This window comes from Aulonocara sp. 'chitande type north' Nkhata Bay, linkage group LG22, assembly GCF_057382095.1.
Source record: "Aulonocara sp. 'chitande type north' Nkhata Bay isolate Kocher_YH1m ecotype deep benthic linkage group LG22, A_spYH_male_GT1.1, whole genome shotgun sequence".
NCBI classification, from domain to species: domain Eukaryota; kingdom Metazoa; phylum Chordata; class Actinopteri; order Cichliformes; family Cichlidae; genus Aulonocara; species Aulonocara sp. 'chitande type north' Nkhata Bay.
Window position 1 is genome coordinate 23,443,302 of NC_141364.1, and position 16,814 is coordinate 23,460,115.

Consider the following 16,814-nt stretch of genomic DNA (forward strand, 5'->3'; position numbering starts at 1 on the left):
GTCTTTTCTCCTCTTTACTTTCGTATCATTTTGTTTTTTGTCTTTTCTTTCTGTTGTTTTTTTTACAGTTAGCACCTTATGTAAGTCGAACGATAGAAAATAAAATAATGTGATAGCATATACGAATGTGCAAATGTACATCAATAAAAATACTACAAAGATAGTTCTTTTTTGTTTCCCAAAAAAATACAAGTGATATAACATAGATAGAAAAAAATACTAACGTAACACACAAAAAGAAGATGATTTAAAAAAAACAAAAAAAAAACTTAAAGCATGCACTTGATCCTTTAGTGTACATAGGATGGGTAAGGAAAGTCAGGACTCTTTTTTTTTTTTTTAGGGGAAGTTGATTGGTGTGAGCGCGGGCTCTTAGCCTTGAATCTTGCGGAGGATCTCGGTGGAGACGGGCGGGTGGAAGTTGATGGTGTGGTGCCTCAAGCCCTGCGAGGTCTTGTAGCTTTTGCCACAGCGACACTTGAAGGGTTTCCTCACACGAATCTGTGTGCGGTGGCCGTTCTTGGCGTGGTATTTGATACCATTCACATTCTGAAGAAAGTGGTCGCATGCAGAGATGAAGAAGAAAAATGGGGTTATAATTACCACTTTTGATTGCACACAGCATCTATAAAACACCAGAGCATTATCCCAGATTTTATGGACAGAATTCCAATGAAAATACAACAAAAATACAAATGTGAAACATTTCACTAAACGTAGGCTTCATCCAACATTTGTTTTTCCTCTCTCGTTTTTTACTACACACATCATGATAGAGTAGCGCCAGTGAGTTGACTTTATCTCATTCACAATGATAAAACATGGTAGATTTCAATCGATTAGCCTTTTTTATTTTAAAACAATAGGTAGCAGATCAGTTGTCAGTTATCATGTGGTACACAAAAGAAAAATCCCATGTGCACCAGCTGTTTAATACTTTGAGTCTCCTTATATCATAAAGCCACCAGAGTTAAAATCTACTGAGAATTGCAAATATGAATTTGACCTTAAGCACAATTTGGGTGCAGACCCATTACTGGGTGCAAGTTTCACTAAAATCTGAACAGTACTGCTTATTAATAGTGCACAGACAGATGCAGGGATGGATGTCTCGCCAATCCACCCTGAGGCCACTTACTGCATGTCTTTCCCTGTTCTCTCTCTCTCCCAGCTTTGTGGTCTTCTATACATTGTCCTAAGACAATAAAGACTAAAAACGCCCAGAAATATAAGTGATTTACATGATATCAGCAAAACTGCTATTTTGTGTTTAGTGGTAGGGAGTTAAAGTTATCATCCTGAACTACTAAACTAGGAAGGTAAACCTTAAGACTGCTTCATATTAGCATGTTTGCATGCTAATTTTACCATTTTTCTGTCAATCAACAATTTCCTTTCTCCGCTTTAAAGTTGGATAACTTCAACTATGTACCCGCCCACTGCATCACTAATGGATACTTCAGTGTCGTCACCATCAGTCCCTGAATTTCGCCGAAGTCCTGCGGCGTCTGGTTGTTATATCACTGCTAGTCTCATCCTCTGTGAATGCCCCTCAACAACAAAGGTCGCTTTTCCCACGCTGCTGTTTTTGTCTTCAGGGTATTAGGGAGAAATGTTCCCACACTGTCCATTAGTTAAGCAGCTTGGATAGTGAGCAAGCTGAATGAGTTTTTTGTTGCCAGCTGTTATTAAAAAAATGAATTAAAAAAAAATTAAGTGAAGCAGAAAATATTAATCACCCTCAGATCTTATAATGTGCTTTTTCAAACACATGTGATACTCAGACAAAAGTTCTAGTGTGGATTTATTCAGAAGTAAAACCTCATGCCTTCGTGGAACTGCCTGCTCCGCCCTCAGGTTCAGCCTTACCTTGTATCTCTTCTTACACCCGGGGACGGGGCAGGCGAACGGCTTTTCATCGGCCCCGTTCATTGACATGGAGCTGAGGATGGACTCAGAGCTGATGGCGCTTTCTGTGGTCCACGACTCATCGCTATCCGACTCCTCGTAGTCTACCTCCTCCTCATCATACTCGCTGCCTAAAGGCATAATGGAGCCACGCAGAACAAAAAAACACTTGTCAACCCAGCTGAAACAGGGATAGCGACATACCCACGGGAATGCAACGCCCTGGGAATTTGAGAAGCAGAAAACGATAAGTGACTTTTTATTAACACATTTCTCTGCGTGCTGTCCCCTGCTCGGATTCATAAGCAGCCCACATATCACGGAACGCACAAGCCAGAAATGGTGTGATGTGCTTCCGTGTGTGCCTGTGAGTCAAAATGTGGGGATTGGCACTGAGAAAGAGATCATTAAGTGGGAGTGATCCCCATTGCTCAGCCTGGAAAAAGTGCTTTACTAAGTGCAGAACATTTTCCACTCACATGCATGCACACACAAACACACACACATAGACATAAAGGCCCACTGACCCCCCACCATCTCACAGGAAATGCTGCACCTCAGCTTGAGGAAATGGATGGCACCCTGGCACATGTTGAAAGGGGGCGTGTGCGCGCGCGCACATATATATATGTGTGTGTGTGTGTGTGTGTGTGTGTGTGTGTAGCCATGCTGATGTGTAAGCCCAGACCTAACACTACGTTTGGAACCATTTGGGCTGGAATTGGACATCTGCTTCAAGGCTGTGCAACACACGGCCCCATGCGAACACACAGCGTGACAGCTGCTATGTAATTAACAAAGTGTTGACTGGTCTGCTCACTGCAGGAGCCACCATTCCCAAGACACAAACAGTGCACACACACACACACACACACACACACACACACACACACACACACACACACACACACACACACAGGAACATAGTGGTTGGTTACAAGCTTTCCACTGTGACAGCAGATTTTCCTGATGATTTACAAAAGAGCAAGTATTAGCAGAGAATTGGCCAGAAATATCCAAAAAAATAATGGTTAATGTTTACAGAGACACTGCTGAATATAAGATGAGCAGGCTTGTGCACTCCTAGCAGGTATTTTGTAGTTTTCACTTTGAGATGCAGAGCCATTGGACAGCTATGAAATAAGCTGCATTCCATTTGCATTACAAATATCTTCACTCGCTCTTCAGCGCGCTGTCTGACTTTGATGAATATGCTTCCCATGTTTTTTTCTCTTTGTGTCAGTAGGGTTAAATTGCCTAAGTCAGTTTCAACATATCCTTTCCCATCACACATATAAGCAATCCATCTTTTTCCCTTTCAATCATACGTTTGAACACACACACACACACACACACACACACACACACACACACACACACACACACACACACACACACACACACACACACACCGGTTATACCTGTAGGTGTGCTGCTGCGGAATGAGGAGGAAGGGGTGATGGGGGGCGTGACGGGAGGCGTCAGGTTACCGCTGGTGTGGCGGGGAGGTGTGGCCGTGCTGTTCCTGGACACTCCGCCCGTGATGGACAGGGACAACTTGGGTGTGGCCTTCTTCTTTATGGTCTCCTGCTCCCGGCGTGCTGCATCCGTCATGAACCTGACGTCACACAGTTATTGTATTAGTTCGCATTATCCGATTTCTCATTATTAATCAGTGGAGAGGTCTCCTACCTGCATGTAATACTAAACTTATGTGACAGCTGTGTTCTCATCAACTTGAAAACCTTATAAATATAAGCAATGTTGTTCAAATAAATGCTAACACATTTTCATCCACTTGGGTTGGTTTTTTTGGGTTTTTTCTATAACTTTGACCTCTTAATTTGAAAGGTAATTAACTGAAAGTTTATTATAACTTCGGTAATTGTTGTAGTTTTGCCTTTTCCCTGCTAAGGCTACAGCGACAGAGGTTTAGAGACAGCAAACATGCTACAGTACGGCACCAAGAACATACTGATTGCTTTGGTCACTAGCAGATTGCAACTGTTGCCTGTGGTTTGCATGGATGACACAAACCCTACCAACTAGTGGCTGCCACTGGCCTCTGCAACTGAGGCCTAACTACTTAGATTTTGCTTGTGATTACATGAAATTATAAATTAAAACAGTAGTTCTCTTACTTTTTAAACTGATGTACAGCCACGGATCCACTATTGATCTAATGATGTAGCCTATTTTAATCCTTCATCTACAACTTTTAGCTACAACTCTGTTTATCAGCTATTAATTAAGTACACTGACCACTTTCAACAGTTTTCCCACTCCATTTAGTTGCACGTGTGAATCTATACTTTTGGGTAAGATTTTCAGCTGATAGACACATTTTCAGCCAATACTGTCCAGCTTTTTTCAACATTTCACCTCTGTATTATGTTTAGCTAATGACTGACTTTTAGCTAGTTTAGATTTCTTGAACGGTTTATCTTGCCATTAGCTAGTCATTGCAGTGGGAAATCCATGCTTTTAGCTACAAGATTCAATTTAAAGCCTCACTTTTAGCTCTTAACTCCCAACTTCAGCTTATTTTGTCGCAATTTATTTAGTAATGCTAACTGTTTAAATGTTTATACTATTATACTACTATATCCATACTATTAGCAATCAAATTAAAATCCTTATTCAAATGGTATACAGTTTCAAAAGTCTTAGCTAATAAGTTTAACTAGTTATTAGCAATTTCAAATATTGTTTCACAGTTTAGGTTTTTTGTTACAGTTTTAATAATATATGTATTCTTTTAGCTGTCTTTGCACGGTGTTTTTTAGCTGCTAACTGTTTATTTAAATGTTATTTTTTTATTTACTTATAAGTTTGGCTAATCTGTCCTCGTACCCTCTGTTGACTGCAGAAGTATCGCTGCTTTAATAAAACCCTGTTAATTTATTATTTATTATCCTTTTCATAAATTGTGATTCATATCCTAATTTGGTTTTCTAACATGTGGCGTTAAGCTGTGCTCCACTGTTGCTATGAGAAAAATGTCCATTTGTGTGAGAAGACAGGGCCTTGCTGCTGAGTGAACTCCTCCCTTAAATATTCTGTCAAAACATGTACAGTAAATACAAATGACATTTATAGCCTCGCCACTTGAACAATTATCTCAGAAAACAAACCTCTCTCTTTCATTCCACCATTATCTCTCTCAGTGTTACATCTTGTAGGGATTTAACGAGGCATTTAGTGGGACGTGACACATCGGTTCACCACACACAAACACACACATGCTGTAATCCTCTGGCTGCACAGGGAGTCAAAAGTGATTGTCTTGTGTGGTTTTCTGTGCTGGTCTGTGGATGAGTCACTGCTGTGGGTATGGGAAAAGTCAGTCATTGGAGATGTTCTCCGCAAGCCACATATACACACACTCACACGCATGTTAACTTTCACTGGTGGAACAATGGTGCCCTCTGTAGACGGATGCTTTTGAGCGTGTGTGAATGTGTACGATTGTGTGTGCCTTACCTGTTGATGTAGCTTAGGGCCAGATAGGTGGGCTGCTGTTGCTCCTGCTTCTCCAAGACCCTCGGATCTGTGTCTGCGAGAGAAGGAGACGTTCAGATTAATCACCACTCCCTGTGGAGGGAAAATGTTCTGTGAATACTCTAAGTATGTAGCTGACTCACACATGTATTCTTTCTGCCAGACAGGCTGATAGATTACTAGATATGTCTCACACTGCGTTCACTGTATTAGTCTCAATGTGTGGCACCCTGCAGATACATTTCAGATACTTTCATAAACGGCACGTTATTACAGCAGAACCAAGCCCTATCTAATTTACAACCAATGCCTTCGCTGAAGTGACCCAAGACCACTTAATCGTTGCCGGGGGGAGGATGTGGTTACAAAAAGAAAAAAATTACTTTAGAGTAAAGGCGGCTGTGATGAATGTACACACTGTATGAGCTGAGGAGTACATACAGGCTTTTTCCAGATGACTTGCTAAGTCAGTAACGCTACAGTCGGCAACTTCCACTGCCTGAGGCAAGCAGTGTGTACTTCAAAGTCCCATCTCACACCCCGGGAAAACAGAAGCAAGTGTGCATGAAAACACTGCGGGTGGGTTACATATGTGAACTACCAGTGCCATCAAGTGTTCAATCTGGGAATGTTCAGAAGGAGCTTAAAAAAACAGTACATTTAAGCCAAGCCATCTATGTCTGCGTGAGTGTGTGCACTAGCAGGCATAATTGCAGCAACATATGTAATAGCTAGCAGATGTATTTCAATTTAGATCCAAGGACTAGATCATCTCTGTGCAAAAATTAACAACACACCCCTGGATGCTTCCAACTGTGGTGTGTTGGCCTTCTCAGCCCTTCAGTTTTCAGGCTTTCACACCTCATAATTAAACAAAGAATGCAGACTTCCCACCGTGCGGGAGGAGGAACACTAAGGAGACCAGCAAACAAGAAAACAACCCAGAAAAAAGAAACTTGCCCACTTCAACTGGTCTCCCATGCAAAACATAGTGCTATATATGTGACTTTCAAAATAAAAAGACTAGGCAAAGGGGGAAAAGGGTAGCAAGATTATATACCCAGGTGGTCCGCAGAGGTGGTCTCTGACAGTCTTTTATAGCTGAGACTTAATAATCCTACCTGCTGCTCAGATGTAGAGACCAGAGCTTTCTGCGCATGCATAATTGTGCACAAACACACACACATACACACAGCTAAACCTACATCCCTGAGTCACGAGACATGTTTTAGTGAGAGCTATCTGCATCTTTTAATAACCTTTTGGAAACCACTGAGTAGACTAGACAACAACAGGGAAAATCTGCTAAAACAAAATCTATATATGCACTGAGATTAAGCAAAAAGATGACAGGAATGACAAATGAGTTTGGATTAGAATATTTATAACCTGTTTTGTTTTGGGGGGGTTTTAATCTAAAAGATTCCCACAGAGTCCACAGTGGCATCTTCACATTACTTCACAAACTTAAAACACAGAACAAAACACATCTGGGGAGGTGATAGAAAGAAACCTAATTAGTGTGATCTTTTTAAAATAGTCCATCAGAGTCAAACGTATACAGTTGCAAGAAAAAGTTTGTGAATATCCTCATATTACCAGGACTTCAATGCTACTGATTTTTCCCTCTGTCCTAATTGAAAACAAACAAAAATCTGACTGAAATCAAAACAAGAGCCAAGCCCATATGATTAGCCAGTGTTATCTGTGTGTCCGTCTATTGGTATCAGCGTTTATAATGGCCAATAAATGTGAAAAATAAAGATGGGACTGAAGAAAGGCTCTTCAACCATGTTCTGTGTGTTGAGGTTGTGTAGTAAATAAATAACTACACATAACAAATGTTAGGCAAATATGTTCAGCTAATATATTGTAATAACAGATTTCTTTTATAGATATCACTCCCAAAAATCTTACACTGGTCAGATTCTGCTAACAACAAACAAAAACTTGCACTTTCCGTGCTTTTATTGAACACACTGAGTAATTACTCACAGTCCAGGCTAGAAAAACACTACCAAATTCTCCAAAAGCTACTGGAAGTCAGGTGTTCCAATTAATGACATGGGATTGGAAGTCTGGGATGCAGCTGTAGCACTTCCTTTAAAGACATGCATGAAAAGCCTCATGTAGGCTGCTCATCTCAAGAATGACTGGCTAGTCTGAACCAGAGGTGGACAAATAATGTTCCTAAGGGCCTATATAAGAAACTAGGATTACTATAGGGGGCTGCAGCAATGACCTGAACTCAGTTCTGCTTCATTTTAATTGTATCTCTTTATGAACCTTTACTGGTAAGAGTAGATGTTACAATCAGGTCTGAACCATTCTGTGACTGCAAGAAAAAGCAGTACAGAGATGCACAAAGCTGACAGCATGTCTTGCAAATATCAAACCACAGCACACATCTGAAAGAGGTGAAAACAAGACCAAAGGGTTACAACAAAACACCTGCAGAAGTCTTGCTAAAATGTTCGTTCATCTTCACTAGAAAAAATTACTTAATACCAGGACTTCCACCTCTCCACTTCAAAAAACCGGCACATGAAGCAGAAGAAAAGTCAGCAATATCTTGTAGGCAAACAAACTGCAAGCAGGAGGAAGCATCGTGGTTTGCGGCTGCTTTGCCACCTCACAGCCTTGATGCCAATCATTAAAGGAACAATACATTGAACACTGTATCAAAACATTACACAGTAGAGTGTCAGGGTAGCAGTCCGTGAACTGAGGCTTAGGAGGGTGGCAACAACATAATAACCCAAAGGATACAAAGTCAGAATTAAGTGTTTTAATGACCAAGACAGTGACCTTAATCCAATTGAGATGCTGTGGCTAACCTGAAGAGTGTCCAATCAAGAGTTTTATATGGGCCCTCTTCACTGTGTCGGCAGCTACTGTTGCTCCTTCTACGAGTGACTAAATTCAAAAGCTGACTTACTTTTATTAGCCGATACTGTGAGTGATCACTCAATGTGTTCAATTAAGACAGGAAAACCACAACTGTGTGGTTTTAGTTTAGTCAGATTATTGAGGTCCATAACTGTAACTTTTTTCTAAAGATGCAGATTAGGCCACATTTTATGAGTAATCAATGCAGAAATTCTGTTAATTCCACATTTTTTCCAACTACATAGCAGGATAAGACTGACTCAAAGGATTAACTGTGAAAGAAACATCAGCTGAAGGCAATTTAATGTGAGAATGGCAAAAATGTGAGGAAAGAATGCCAGAATTAATATCTTGGGATGTTCAAGGTGCTGAGGATTGTGGATGAGGTAAGTGTGTGTAGAGAAGGGGGAGGGGTGTTGGTGGAAATGGGGTTAGCCAGGTGCGGATAGCGAGAACTGCAGTAAATGTTAGCCGGTTTTACAACTTCCACTCGCCGAGCTAGACAGAAAGTGAGCATGCTGTTGATCCTGCTGCTGTGGCCAGAAGAAGACCTGCATATGTACACCCAGTAAGCTACATACATACATACACACACACACGTATATATATTTGCTAACTGAACCTCAAAGCTGCCAATTTCAAATTTACAGTACAGTATTTTAGCAGGCTAATGTACATGCATGTGCATATTTGTAATTCAGTACATGTTTTCCTTATCTGTTTTGTTTCAAAGTATCACCAGTGTGGAAACACTTTAGTTATTAATATCTGTGCCCAATCTGCAGCCACTCATTTCACAACCCACACATCCATCTCTCACAAGCGGCACACTGCTGCCACCTGCTGAATGTACTCTGTCTGCATGTGTCCACATGCACAAGCCCATTGTGTAGAGAGGTCTGTGTATGTGTCTCTTTACATGTGTGCATGTGCTGAAACCAGACCAAGAATGCATGGCTTGTTATGCAGCCTGCTAATTAAGCCTCTGAGAGCATTTTAACGTGTTTCTAAAGCAGCAGGCAACCGGATGGAGGGAGAAGAGAGGCGAGGAGGAGGAGTGGGAGCAAAGAGAGGGGGCATATGGGTGGAGGGAAAGGCAAACTCCTCTGTAATTATGCTTCCCAGTGCTTGGTGGGGCGCTCAGATCGTGCGACTTCCGAAAGACAGTGTGTGTGACTGTGTGTGTGTGAAGCAAAAGAGAGGGTCTGCAGTTTCCAGTTTGGGATGCCAGTCCAATAACTGCTTCGCTACACCCTGACAGGTCATACAGGAAGTATAGTGAGCACAGCCTCTCACATGCACAAACATGCACCCCTTCCCTTCTCAACCCTCTGACAGGAGCGAGATGGGAAACAACCTGACAACTAAAGCAAGAACAAACAGCTGAAATCCTTCTTTTAATGCATATATAAATCACATATACATAGAGCTGAAATGATCAGTCTAATACAAAAACATTGTCCAAAAAATAATTACAATGTAAAATAAAAATGAAAAATAATTGTAAAAATAATCGACTTATTGGTTACCTTTTCAGCACGTGACTTACTGGTAAAAATGTTGTTATATCTAATAGAGCAGGGCAATATGGCCAAAAATATATATCACGATATATATTTGAAAATTTGCGATAACGTTATAACTGACGATATAATTTCTGCGAGACAAAATACAACTCCAGGACTTTACTAGCGCAAAAAACCCCCATCCATTTATTTTACTTAAACAAGCAGCTGTTTTTTTATGTGCATTAAAGCTATATAAACATTTAACAGTGTAAAAGTAAATTCCTTGCTGAAAGTTTAACCAAAAGGCATTTCCAGTAGAAATGGGCTGACATATCCTCAGCATAACTATGTATAATATCCACTGAAGTTAAAAAGAGGTGCTTTCAAATATGTATTTTTCGGACCATAAGGTGCACGGGATTATAAGGCACATTAAGCGAAACAAAGCAGTCAGATAAATCAAACTTTATTCAACTTATTCTTCTTGCTTCCTCCACTTCTGTACCATTGATTCATTAATGCTGTATTCTACCACAGCTGCTCTATTCCTATGTTGTTGCAGTATATTAATGACTAACCTTGTATTGTGGATGGATTATCTCAGTTGTTCTCCTGACTGAAGTTTGGTTTACAGCATCCTGCCATGCGATTGCATTTGTCTCTAACCATCAGGAACCTTCACGTTAACTTTTTCTTTATGTTATGCTAACATAGCTGTGTCGCTAGCGATCACGTAGCACAGCATTAAACACCAGCTAGCCCAACTTCAGTAACCCTACAAACGTCACTGCTGTGTAGCTTCCTGTCTTCATTTATGTTGGAAGTGATAGCAGAGCTGTACGTTTGATTTTTTTTTTTTTTTTTCAGAAATCTCTCAGTCAGAACATGCTATATCATGCTTAGGTAACTAGCGAAACTAGCGAGCTAACTTCCGCTAACTTCTAACTCCGTTAAATGTAATGAATTCCGTTTTCATGGATGCCTGGATGTTAAACATCATAGTTACACCTGGTAAAGCAGCAACGCTGATCATTTTATTAAAGATGGAAGAATTTAGACAGTTTTTAACTCTCAGTGATGTTCGTTTGACTTCGGGACCTTAAAGGACGGAGTTTAGGACCCAGACTACTCCCAGACTACTCCCAGATTTACGAGCACCTTAGTCTGACAAATACGGCAATAACGCTGGCCTGCTTGCATATTCTACAAAAAAAATGTGCTTTGTTGTGTATCTGACAGACAAACACCAAACCAGTTAAGTTGCACCATTTTTACAAACTAATTCTGGTTCACCCGTTTCACTCAACAATCTGCTTTCTCCATTCTCATTCTCCGTTACCGCCGTGCTTTTTCGGCACTGCGCATGCACGATATTTCATTTTCTTATCGTTGCCTAGCATTGTACCGGTATTACCGTGAACGGTATAATATGGCCCAGCCCTAATATCTAACATATTCAGCTTTAACTTACATAGTAAAACAGAATAATCTACACATCCTCAAACATGCTGTCTCCCTGTAAACAACATCACAAAGAAAGAAATGCAAAAAATAAATTCTAGTGGTTTGCCAATCGTACCCACAAAATTATCCCTGTAATCGAAAAGCAACAAGTTTAAAAAAATCACTGCAAACTAACGATCAGCATTCTTCAGCAGAGTTTACATCATGTTACAAGGCCGTAGTTTCAGCTCAACCTTTAACTCCGAATGCAGAAGAAAAACAAGGATTCAAGTAAAGTCTGTCCAAGCAAAGGTGATATCTTTTGGGATTTCCCTGTACTCAGCTCACACCCGTGTTTTGACTTTCATAACCTTCTCTTTTAAATCTCTTTCCCTGCTTTTAATCTCTACCTGCCTCCCCCCTCCCTGTCCTTTTTGCTGAGGTAAGGGGCAGGTACGTGCTTGTGCAGGTGAGAACATTGCTGCCGTCGTGCACGCAGGCAGAGAAGCCTGACATCATTGCATTCCTCAGACCTTACCTACACTCCCAGCACAACAAAACTACCACACTAAACACAGTGCACCTAACCCCACTTCCTTATTGCATTCGGCTGTAATCTAAACAGTGTGGGCATGCCATTGGTAGGCTCCTGCCCTTTAGGATGAGATCAGTGTTGTAGATCCACACGTTTCCTAGGTTTCTCACAGATGGGATCACGACACACTCATCTGGTCTGCTTGCTGCCAGCTATTATGTGTCAGACAAGGCAGAAGTCCAAATAAAAAAAACGATATAGAAGATAACGGATTAGAACAGGAGTCCAAACACAAGGCAGAAATTTGGGAGTTTTCTGGTCGTGTAGCACATTAGATGCCCTACCACAAGAGGGCAGCACAGCCTGCAGCAAAAACTAACTGTTTCCAGCAGAGACGTACACTGATTTCTCCACACCTGACTTAAGTCCCGCTGACTCACTTTTTACAACTACTAGCATCTCATATCTCAAGCTTCAAATTAGCTGATCCTTTGATTGATTATTGATCACACGCCACTGCACTAATTCACAACCGAAAAGGAAGTCAAAACCAAATGTCACTTGCCTCCCCGCCCCCTCTCAATCCTCTCCATGTGTCACTCTAGACCCTATGGTAACTGATCTGAAAGCAGTATTGATTAGACTCTTTATGTCTGTGCCGCCCCTGATAACCAACCGTGCTATAAAGCCAGGAGAGGGGCAATTCATTAATCCAGAATATTTGACTGGTAAACCGCTATTCTGTTCATCTGACAGTTAGGGTCAAAGGTCAGGCTAAGAGCCAGATGGGGCATACATCACTCAGTGTCTGTGGTGTTTGGGTTGTTGAACTGAGGAAGCAATATTAATCCCTGCATTTCTGTGGGGACAAGGTGAAAAATCACGTTTTGATTTCTTCCACCCTTGGGTTTATTTGGAAGAGATCCATGGAGCATATGGGTAAGATGAAGAGCAGCCCACCCTGCTCCTCCGTCTCCCCACCAGCAAACACCACACCAACTACATCACTTGTGTTTATCAGTCCTGTTCTCCACGTGACGCGACATCACGTTGGGTGTCCTCAACACAGCTGGTTGCTCGACAGCACTCTTTGTCAGTGAGACAGCAGGTGTGCAATAACAAATACACTGCCCCTAACCCCTTTAGGGACCGCCAGTTGCCATGGAGACTGGCTCAATGAAGCATCTATGTAAACCCCTCGCTCCCCCCCTTCACATAGCCTCATGAGGATGGATACTCCCCACAAATAATGATTAGCCCACATCAGATTACTGAGTGATTCAGAGATGCGTAAATGCATCTCTAGTCTTATTTGTTATGGTGGATCATAGTTTAATCTAACACACTGTTATTGTGTGTTTAGTTGGAAGTGACAGTTTATTCTGTTCTTTAAATCTGCATGCTTTTCTCTGCTACCTTGAGGCAATAGGAGGAAAGCACTCCCTTATCAAGAATTCACATAATTTACTTAGATTTTAATTATTGTGCACGCAAAGACAGGTATTTTTATTTAACAGCTCAAAAATGCACCTACACCAGCTCTATTTTCCCCCATTTTTGAGAATCCACATACAATGCTGCTATAATAGAAGTTACTAATTGCACCAATTACCACTTAATTAAATAAATACATGCCTCTTTATAATCCAGAGTGTTTACCCTGCAACTTTTTCTGTGCCTCTTATGTTAAATGGTGGGCAAACTGATTACGATTGTATTTATACGTGCCAGGGGGCAGTCATCAGAGTGTTTACTGTCAGACCAAAATCTAATAAGCGGTGCAACAAGTCGGCGCTTGTACTTGTGGAAGAAAATCTGATTATATCCTTGCATGTCTGCTACAACTTCAGCTGATGGAGTGCCGGTGGGAATTAGACACCAAAATAACAGAAAAGCCACGGGGGAGTGACGCTTTCAGAAATGTGACAGTCAAGAGTTTTCGGCAGCTCAAATGCACAAGCGGTATGAAGAAAAGCCACGGCTGCACTGCGTCAGGCCTGGAAATGTAAACAGTGCTCAGCAACGCTAGCTGTGAAACCGCTGTCTGGTCGGGATGCTAGTTTCACCTATGAGACCTACGCGGCCCTCCTAGTCGAGTTACCGCTGCAAAGGTAACTGCTGTAGCTGACTCCTAATCAGACGAGTCGGCCCCAACATCTCAGAAAGCATAGTTTATTTTCCAGATATAAAAGTTGATAAATAACTCCCTCTCCGGCGAGCCTCGACAGAGAGCAAGAAGCAGGAATAGCGGAATGCAGAGCTGAGCCTATCTGCGTTTAGCTAGCTAGCTAGAGGGGAGGGGAGGGGGGGGGCTAGCTAATACCAGCTAGCTGTCTAGTTCCCTCTCCCCCGCTGGCTCCACTCACCGATGTGATTGTCCTCGATGTGGACGATGAGCTCGGCGAGAGACTCGAACTGGAGTCCGCAGCCCCCGAACCTGCAGGAATTGGAGAAGAACGAAGCGGCGGCGATGCCCGTCATGTTCACGGCGCTGGTGCATTCACCGGGCAGAGAGGGGGGGGAGGGGGTCCAGGAGCCGGGGTGGTGAACGAGGAGGCAGAGGTTTCGGGTCCGGGGATAGGAACGGGGCAGAGCGCGGAGCAGCGGAGCAGACACCGGGCGGCCAGACAGGACAGCGGCGGACGCAGCTGGGAGGCAGGCGGGGCGGTGGGAGGAGGAGGAGGAGGGGTGGCTGGTGGCATACGTCACGACCTGCCTACCTGTTGGTATCACAGCCGCACTGACTGCGGAGTGGTATCAAAAATCAGTCTAATCTTGGCACATATACATACGTTATAAACACAATATACAAACCACACAAGTAGAACAAAAGGAAACAGATTTCTCTTTTTTAGTTTAAAAAAAAAAAAAAAAAAAAAAAAAAATATATATATATATATATATATATATATATATATATTTTTTTTTTTTTTTTTTTTTTTTTTTAATGTCCTTAAAATAAGGAATCATTGGAAATTTACTGTTTGCCCCAAACGTATAAAGAAATACAAGCCCAAATCCAAAAAAGCTATGATGCTCTTTAAAAATGTAAATAAAAACAGAATGCAATGATTTGACAATCTCAAAACACCGTATAACACAGAAAAATATCAAATTGTCAAAGTAAGAAAATGTACCATATTAAGAAAAACATTAGCTCATTTTAAATCTGATGGCAGCAAAACATCTCAAAAATATTTGGAGGGGGCCATGTTTTTTCATTTTTTAACGTCTAGGAAGTAGGGAGACCAGGTGTCCTATTCCTGTCTGTTAGAGGATTTTATCTGCTCAACAATCCTGTTTTTTTGTTGTTGTATATATTGTGTCATGATGTGCCAGATGTTTTCAGTTCTACCATGAAGCCATGCGGTTATATTAGATGCAGTATGTGGTTCAACATTGTCTTGCTAAAATATGCAAGGCCTTCTCTGAAAAATACATAATCTGGATGGAAGCATATGTCCCACTAAAACCTATATATACTGCTCAGCACTAATTGTGCCTTTCCAGATGTGCTAGCTGCCAATCCATGGGCACTAATACACCCCCATATGTTCAGAGATGCAGGCTTTTGAACTGAACGCTGATAACAATACAGGTGGTCCCTCTCCTCTTTAGACCAGAAGACTAGAGAGATGTCCATGTTTTCAAAACAGAATTAAAAGTTTTGATTCGTCTGACCACAGAGCAGTTTCCCGCTTTGCCTCAGTCCATTTTAAATGATCTATGGTCAAGAGAAGATGATGGTTTTTCTGGATCATATTCACAAATTGCTTTTTCTTTGCCTGATAGGGCTTAAATTTTGTCTACAGACAGTAATTTCAGGAAGTGTTCCTGAAACCATTGCAGTGACTTGTCTAAGGCCCTGAAAATCATGGGTGTCCAGTATTTTCAGCCTTCTTTCTCACACACAGAGATTTCTCCAAATTCTCTGAATCTTATGATGGTATTTTGCACTGCAGATGACGTGACACTTAAAGTCTTCTGAAATGTTCTTTTTATACCCAATTATGTTACTGACCTGTTGCCAATTAACCTAATTATTTGCAAATTGTTCCTTCCAGCCTTTTGTTGTCTCTGTCCCAATTCTTAGGTGCTAACCTGTGCCTCCCTGCTGAAACACAAAGAAAAAAAAGATCAACATCTGAAATCACAGTTATGGTTTTAACAGATTTTTTAGCATAAAAGAGAATGCACAAGTCTACTAACGCAGTGAATTAAGATCATAAAAACAAACTTTAGCTTCTATTTCTGCTTCTAAGAAGTTGGTCAAATTGCATTACCGGTAATAAATACAGCATGTCCTTCACATGATCAGTGCCAAACTTTTAAACATCAACTTGTGTGTGCTTATTTTGTAAGTTAGATATCAAAATTTCAAACTAACTCTCAGTATAATGGGCCCACATTATCCCTTACAAACATCTTTGTTTACACGTATTTAGTTTAATGGGTTCTGGTCAAACTAAGTACTTATAGTGGGTTATATACAGTACTGTACATGTATACACTGTCTTTTTAACTGATAAAGACTATGTCTGTTACACCTGAAAAAACACAGGCACTGATCAGTTTTCTTTTCAGCTTTTGTCTTGATACATTATTACCTATTACCTTGCAGGATTCAATAAAACATAACAGATTTCATATTTGCTTCTGGTGAATACAATCTGGAATCTGAAGGAGCCTGAATAAGTCATGAAGAGAATAGATGCTGACTTCTTCTTTATATATTCATAACGGTAAATACCTGTCTCCAAGTATTTACTTTAGCAGTGTGCTTAGCGTAAATGGCTGCTGTATTTCTTTTTTAATATATTTTATGCTTTACGTAATCCCTTTAAAATGTGTATGAAATGTGCCATAAAAATACTTCCCTTGCCTTGTGATTTAGCTTTAATGGAACTGATTCACTTATTGCCGTGTCGTGAGCTAGAGCCAGCAGCTTACATGTTTCTAAACCATGTCAATGCTTTTGTCTGAAGGGGCTTCAAAAGACCAGGATGTGTGTATGTATAATGACATGGATA

The 16,814-nt window shown here is 41.1% G+C and overlaps 1 protein-coding gene and 1 long non-coding RNA gene across 3 annotated transcripts in view; both read right to left on the reverse strand.

Moving 5' to 3' along the window:
* Positions 1-16,814, reverse strand: part of jazf1a (JAZF zinc finger 1a) — a 21,485-nt gene continuing 4,671 nt past the window's right edge. The window contains exons 1-5 of one of the 2 annotated variants that reach the window (XM_086280798.1): positions 14,151-14,405; positions 5,392-5,464; positions 3,330-3,526; positions 1,870-2,039; positions 1-549 (exon numbers count right to left, since the gene is read on the reverse strand). In XM_086280798.1, the coding sequence (XP_086136924.1) occupies positions 373-549; positions 1,870-2,039; positions 3,330-3,526; positions 5,392-5,464; positions 14,151-14,265 (732 nt within the window). In that variant the 5' untranslated portion in view covers positions 14,266-14,405 and the 3' untranslated portion in view covers positions 1-372. Of the gene's footprint in view, positions 550-1,869; positions 2,040-3,329; positions 3,527-5,391; positions 5,465-14,150; positions 14,406-16,814 lie in introns of those variants that run through there. The other variant, XM_086280799.1, reaches the window with a different exon arrangement.
* LOC147304240 (uncharacterized) overlaps positions 14,400-16,814 on the reverse strand; it is a 2,780-nt gene continuing 365 nt past the window's right edge. Inside the window, exons 2-3 of the long non-coding RNA XR_015126943.1 lie at positions 15,806-15,898; positions 14,400-14,528 (exon numbers count right to left, since the gene is read on the reverse strand). This is a non-coding gene — a long non-coding RNA (uncharacterized LOC147304240). The remainder of the gene's footprint in view (positions 14,529-15,805; positions 15,899-16,814) is intronic.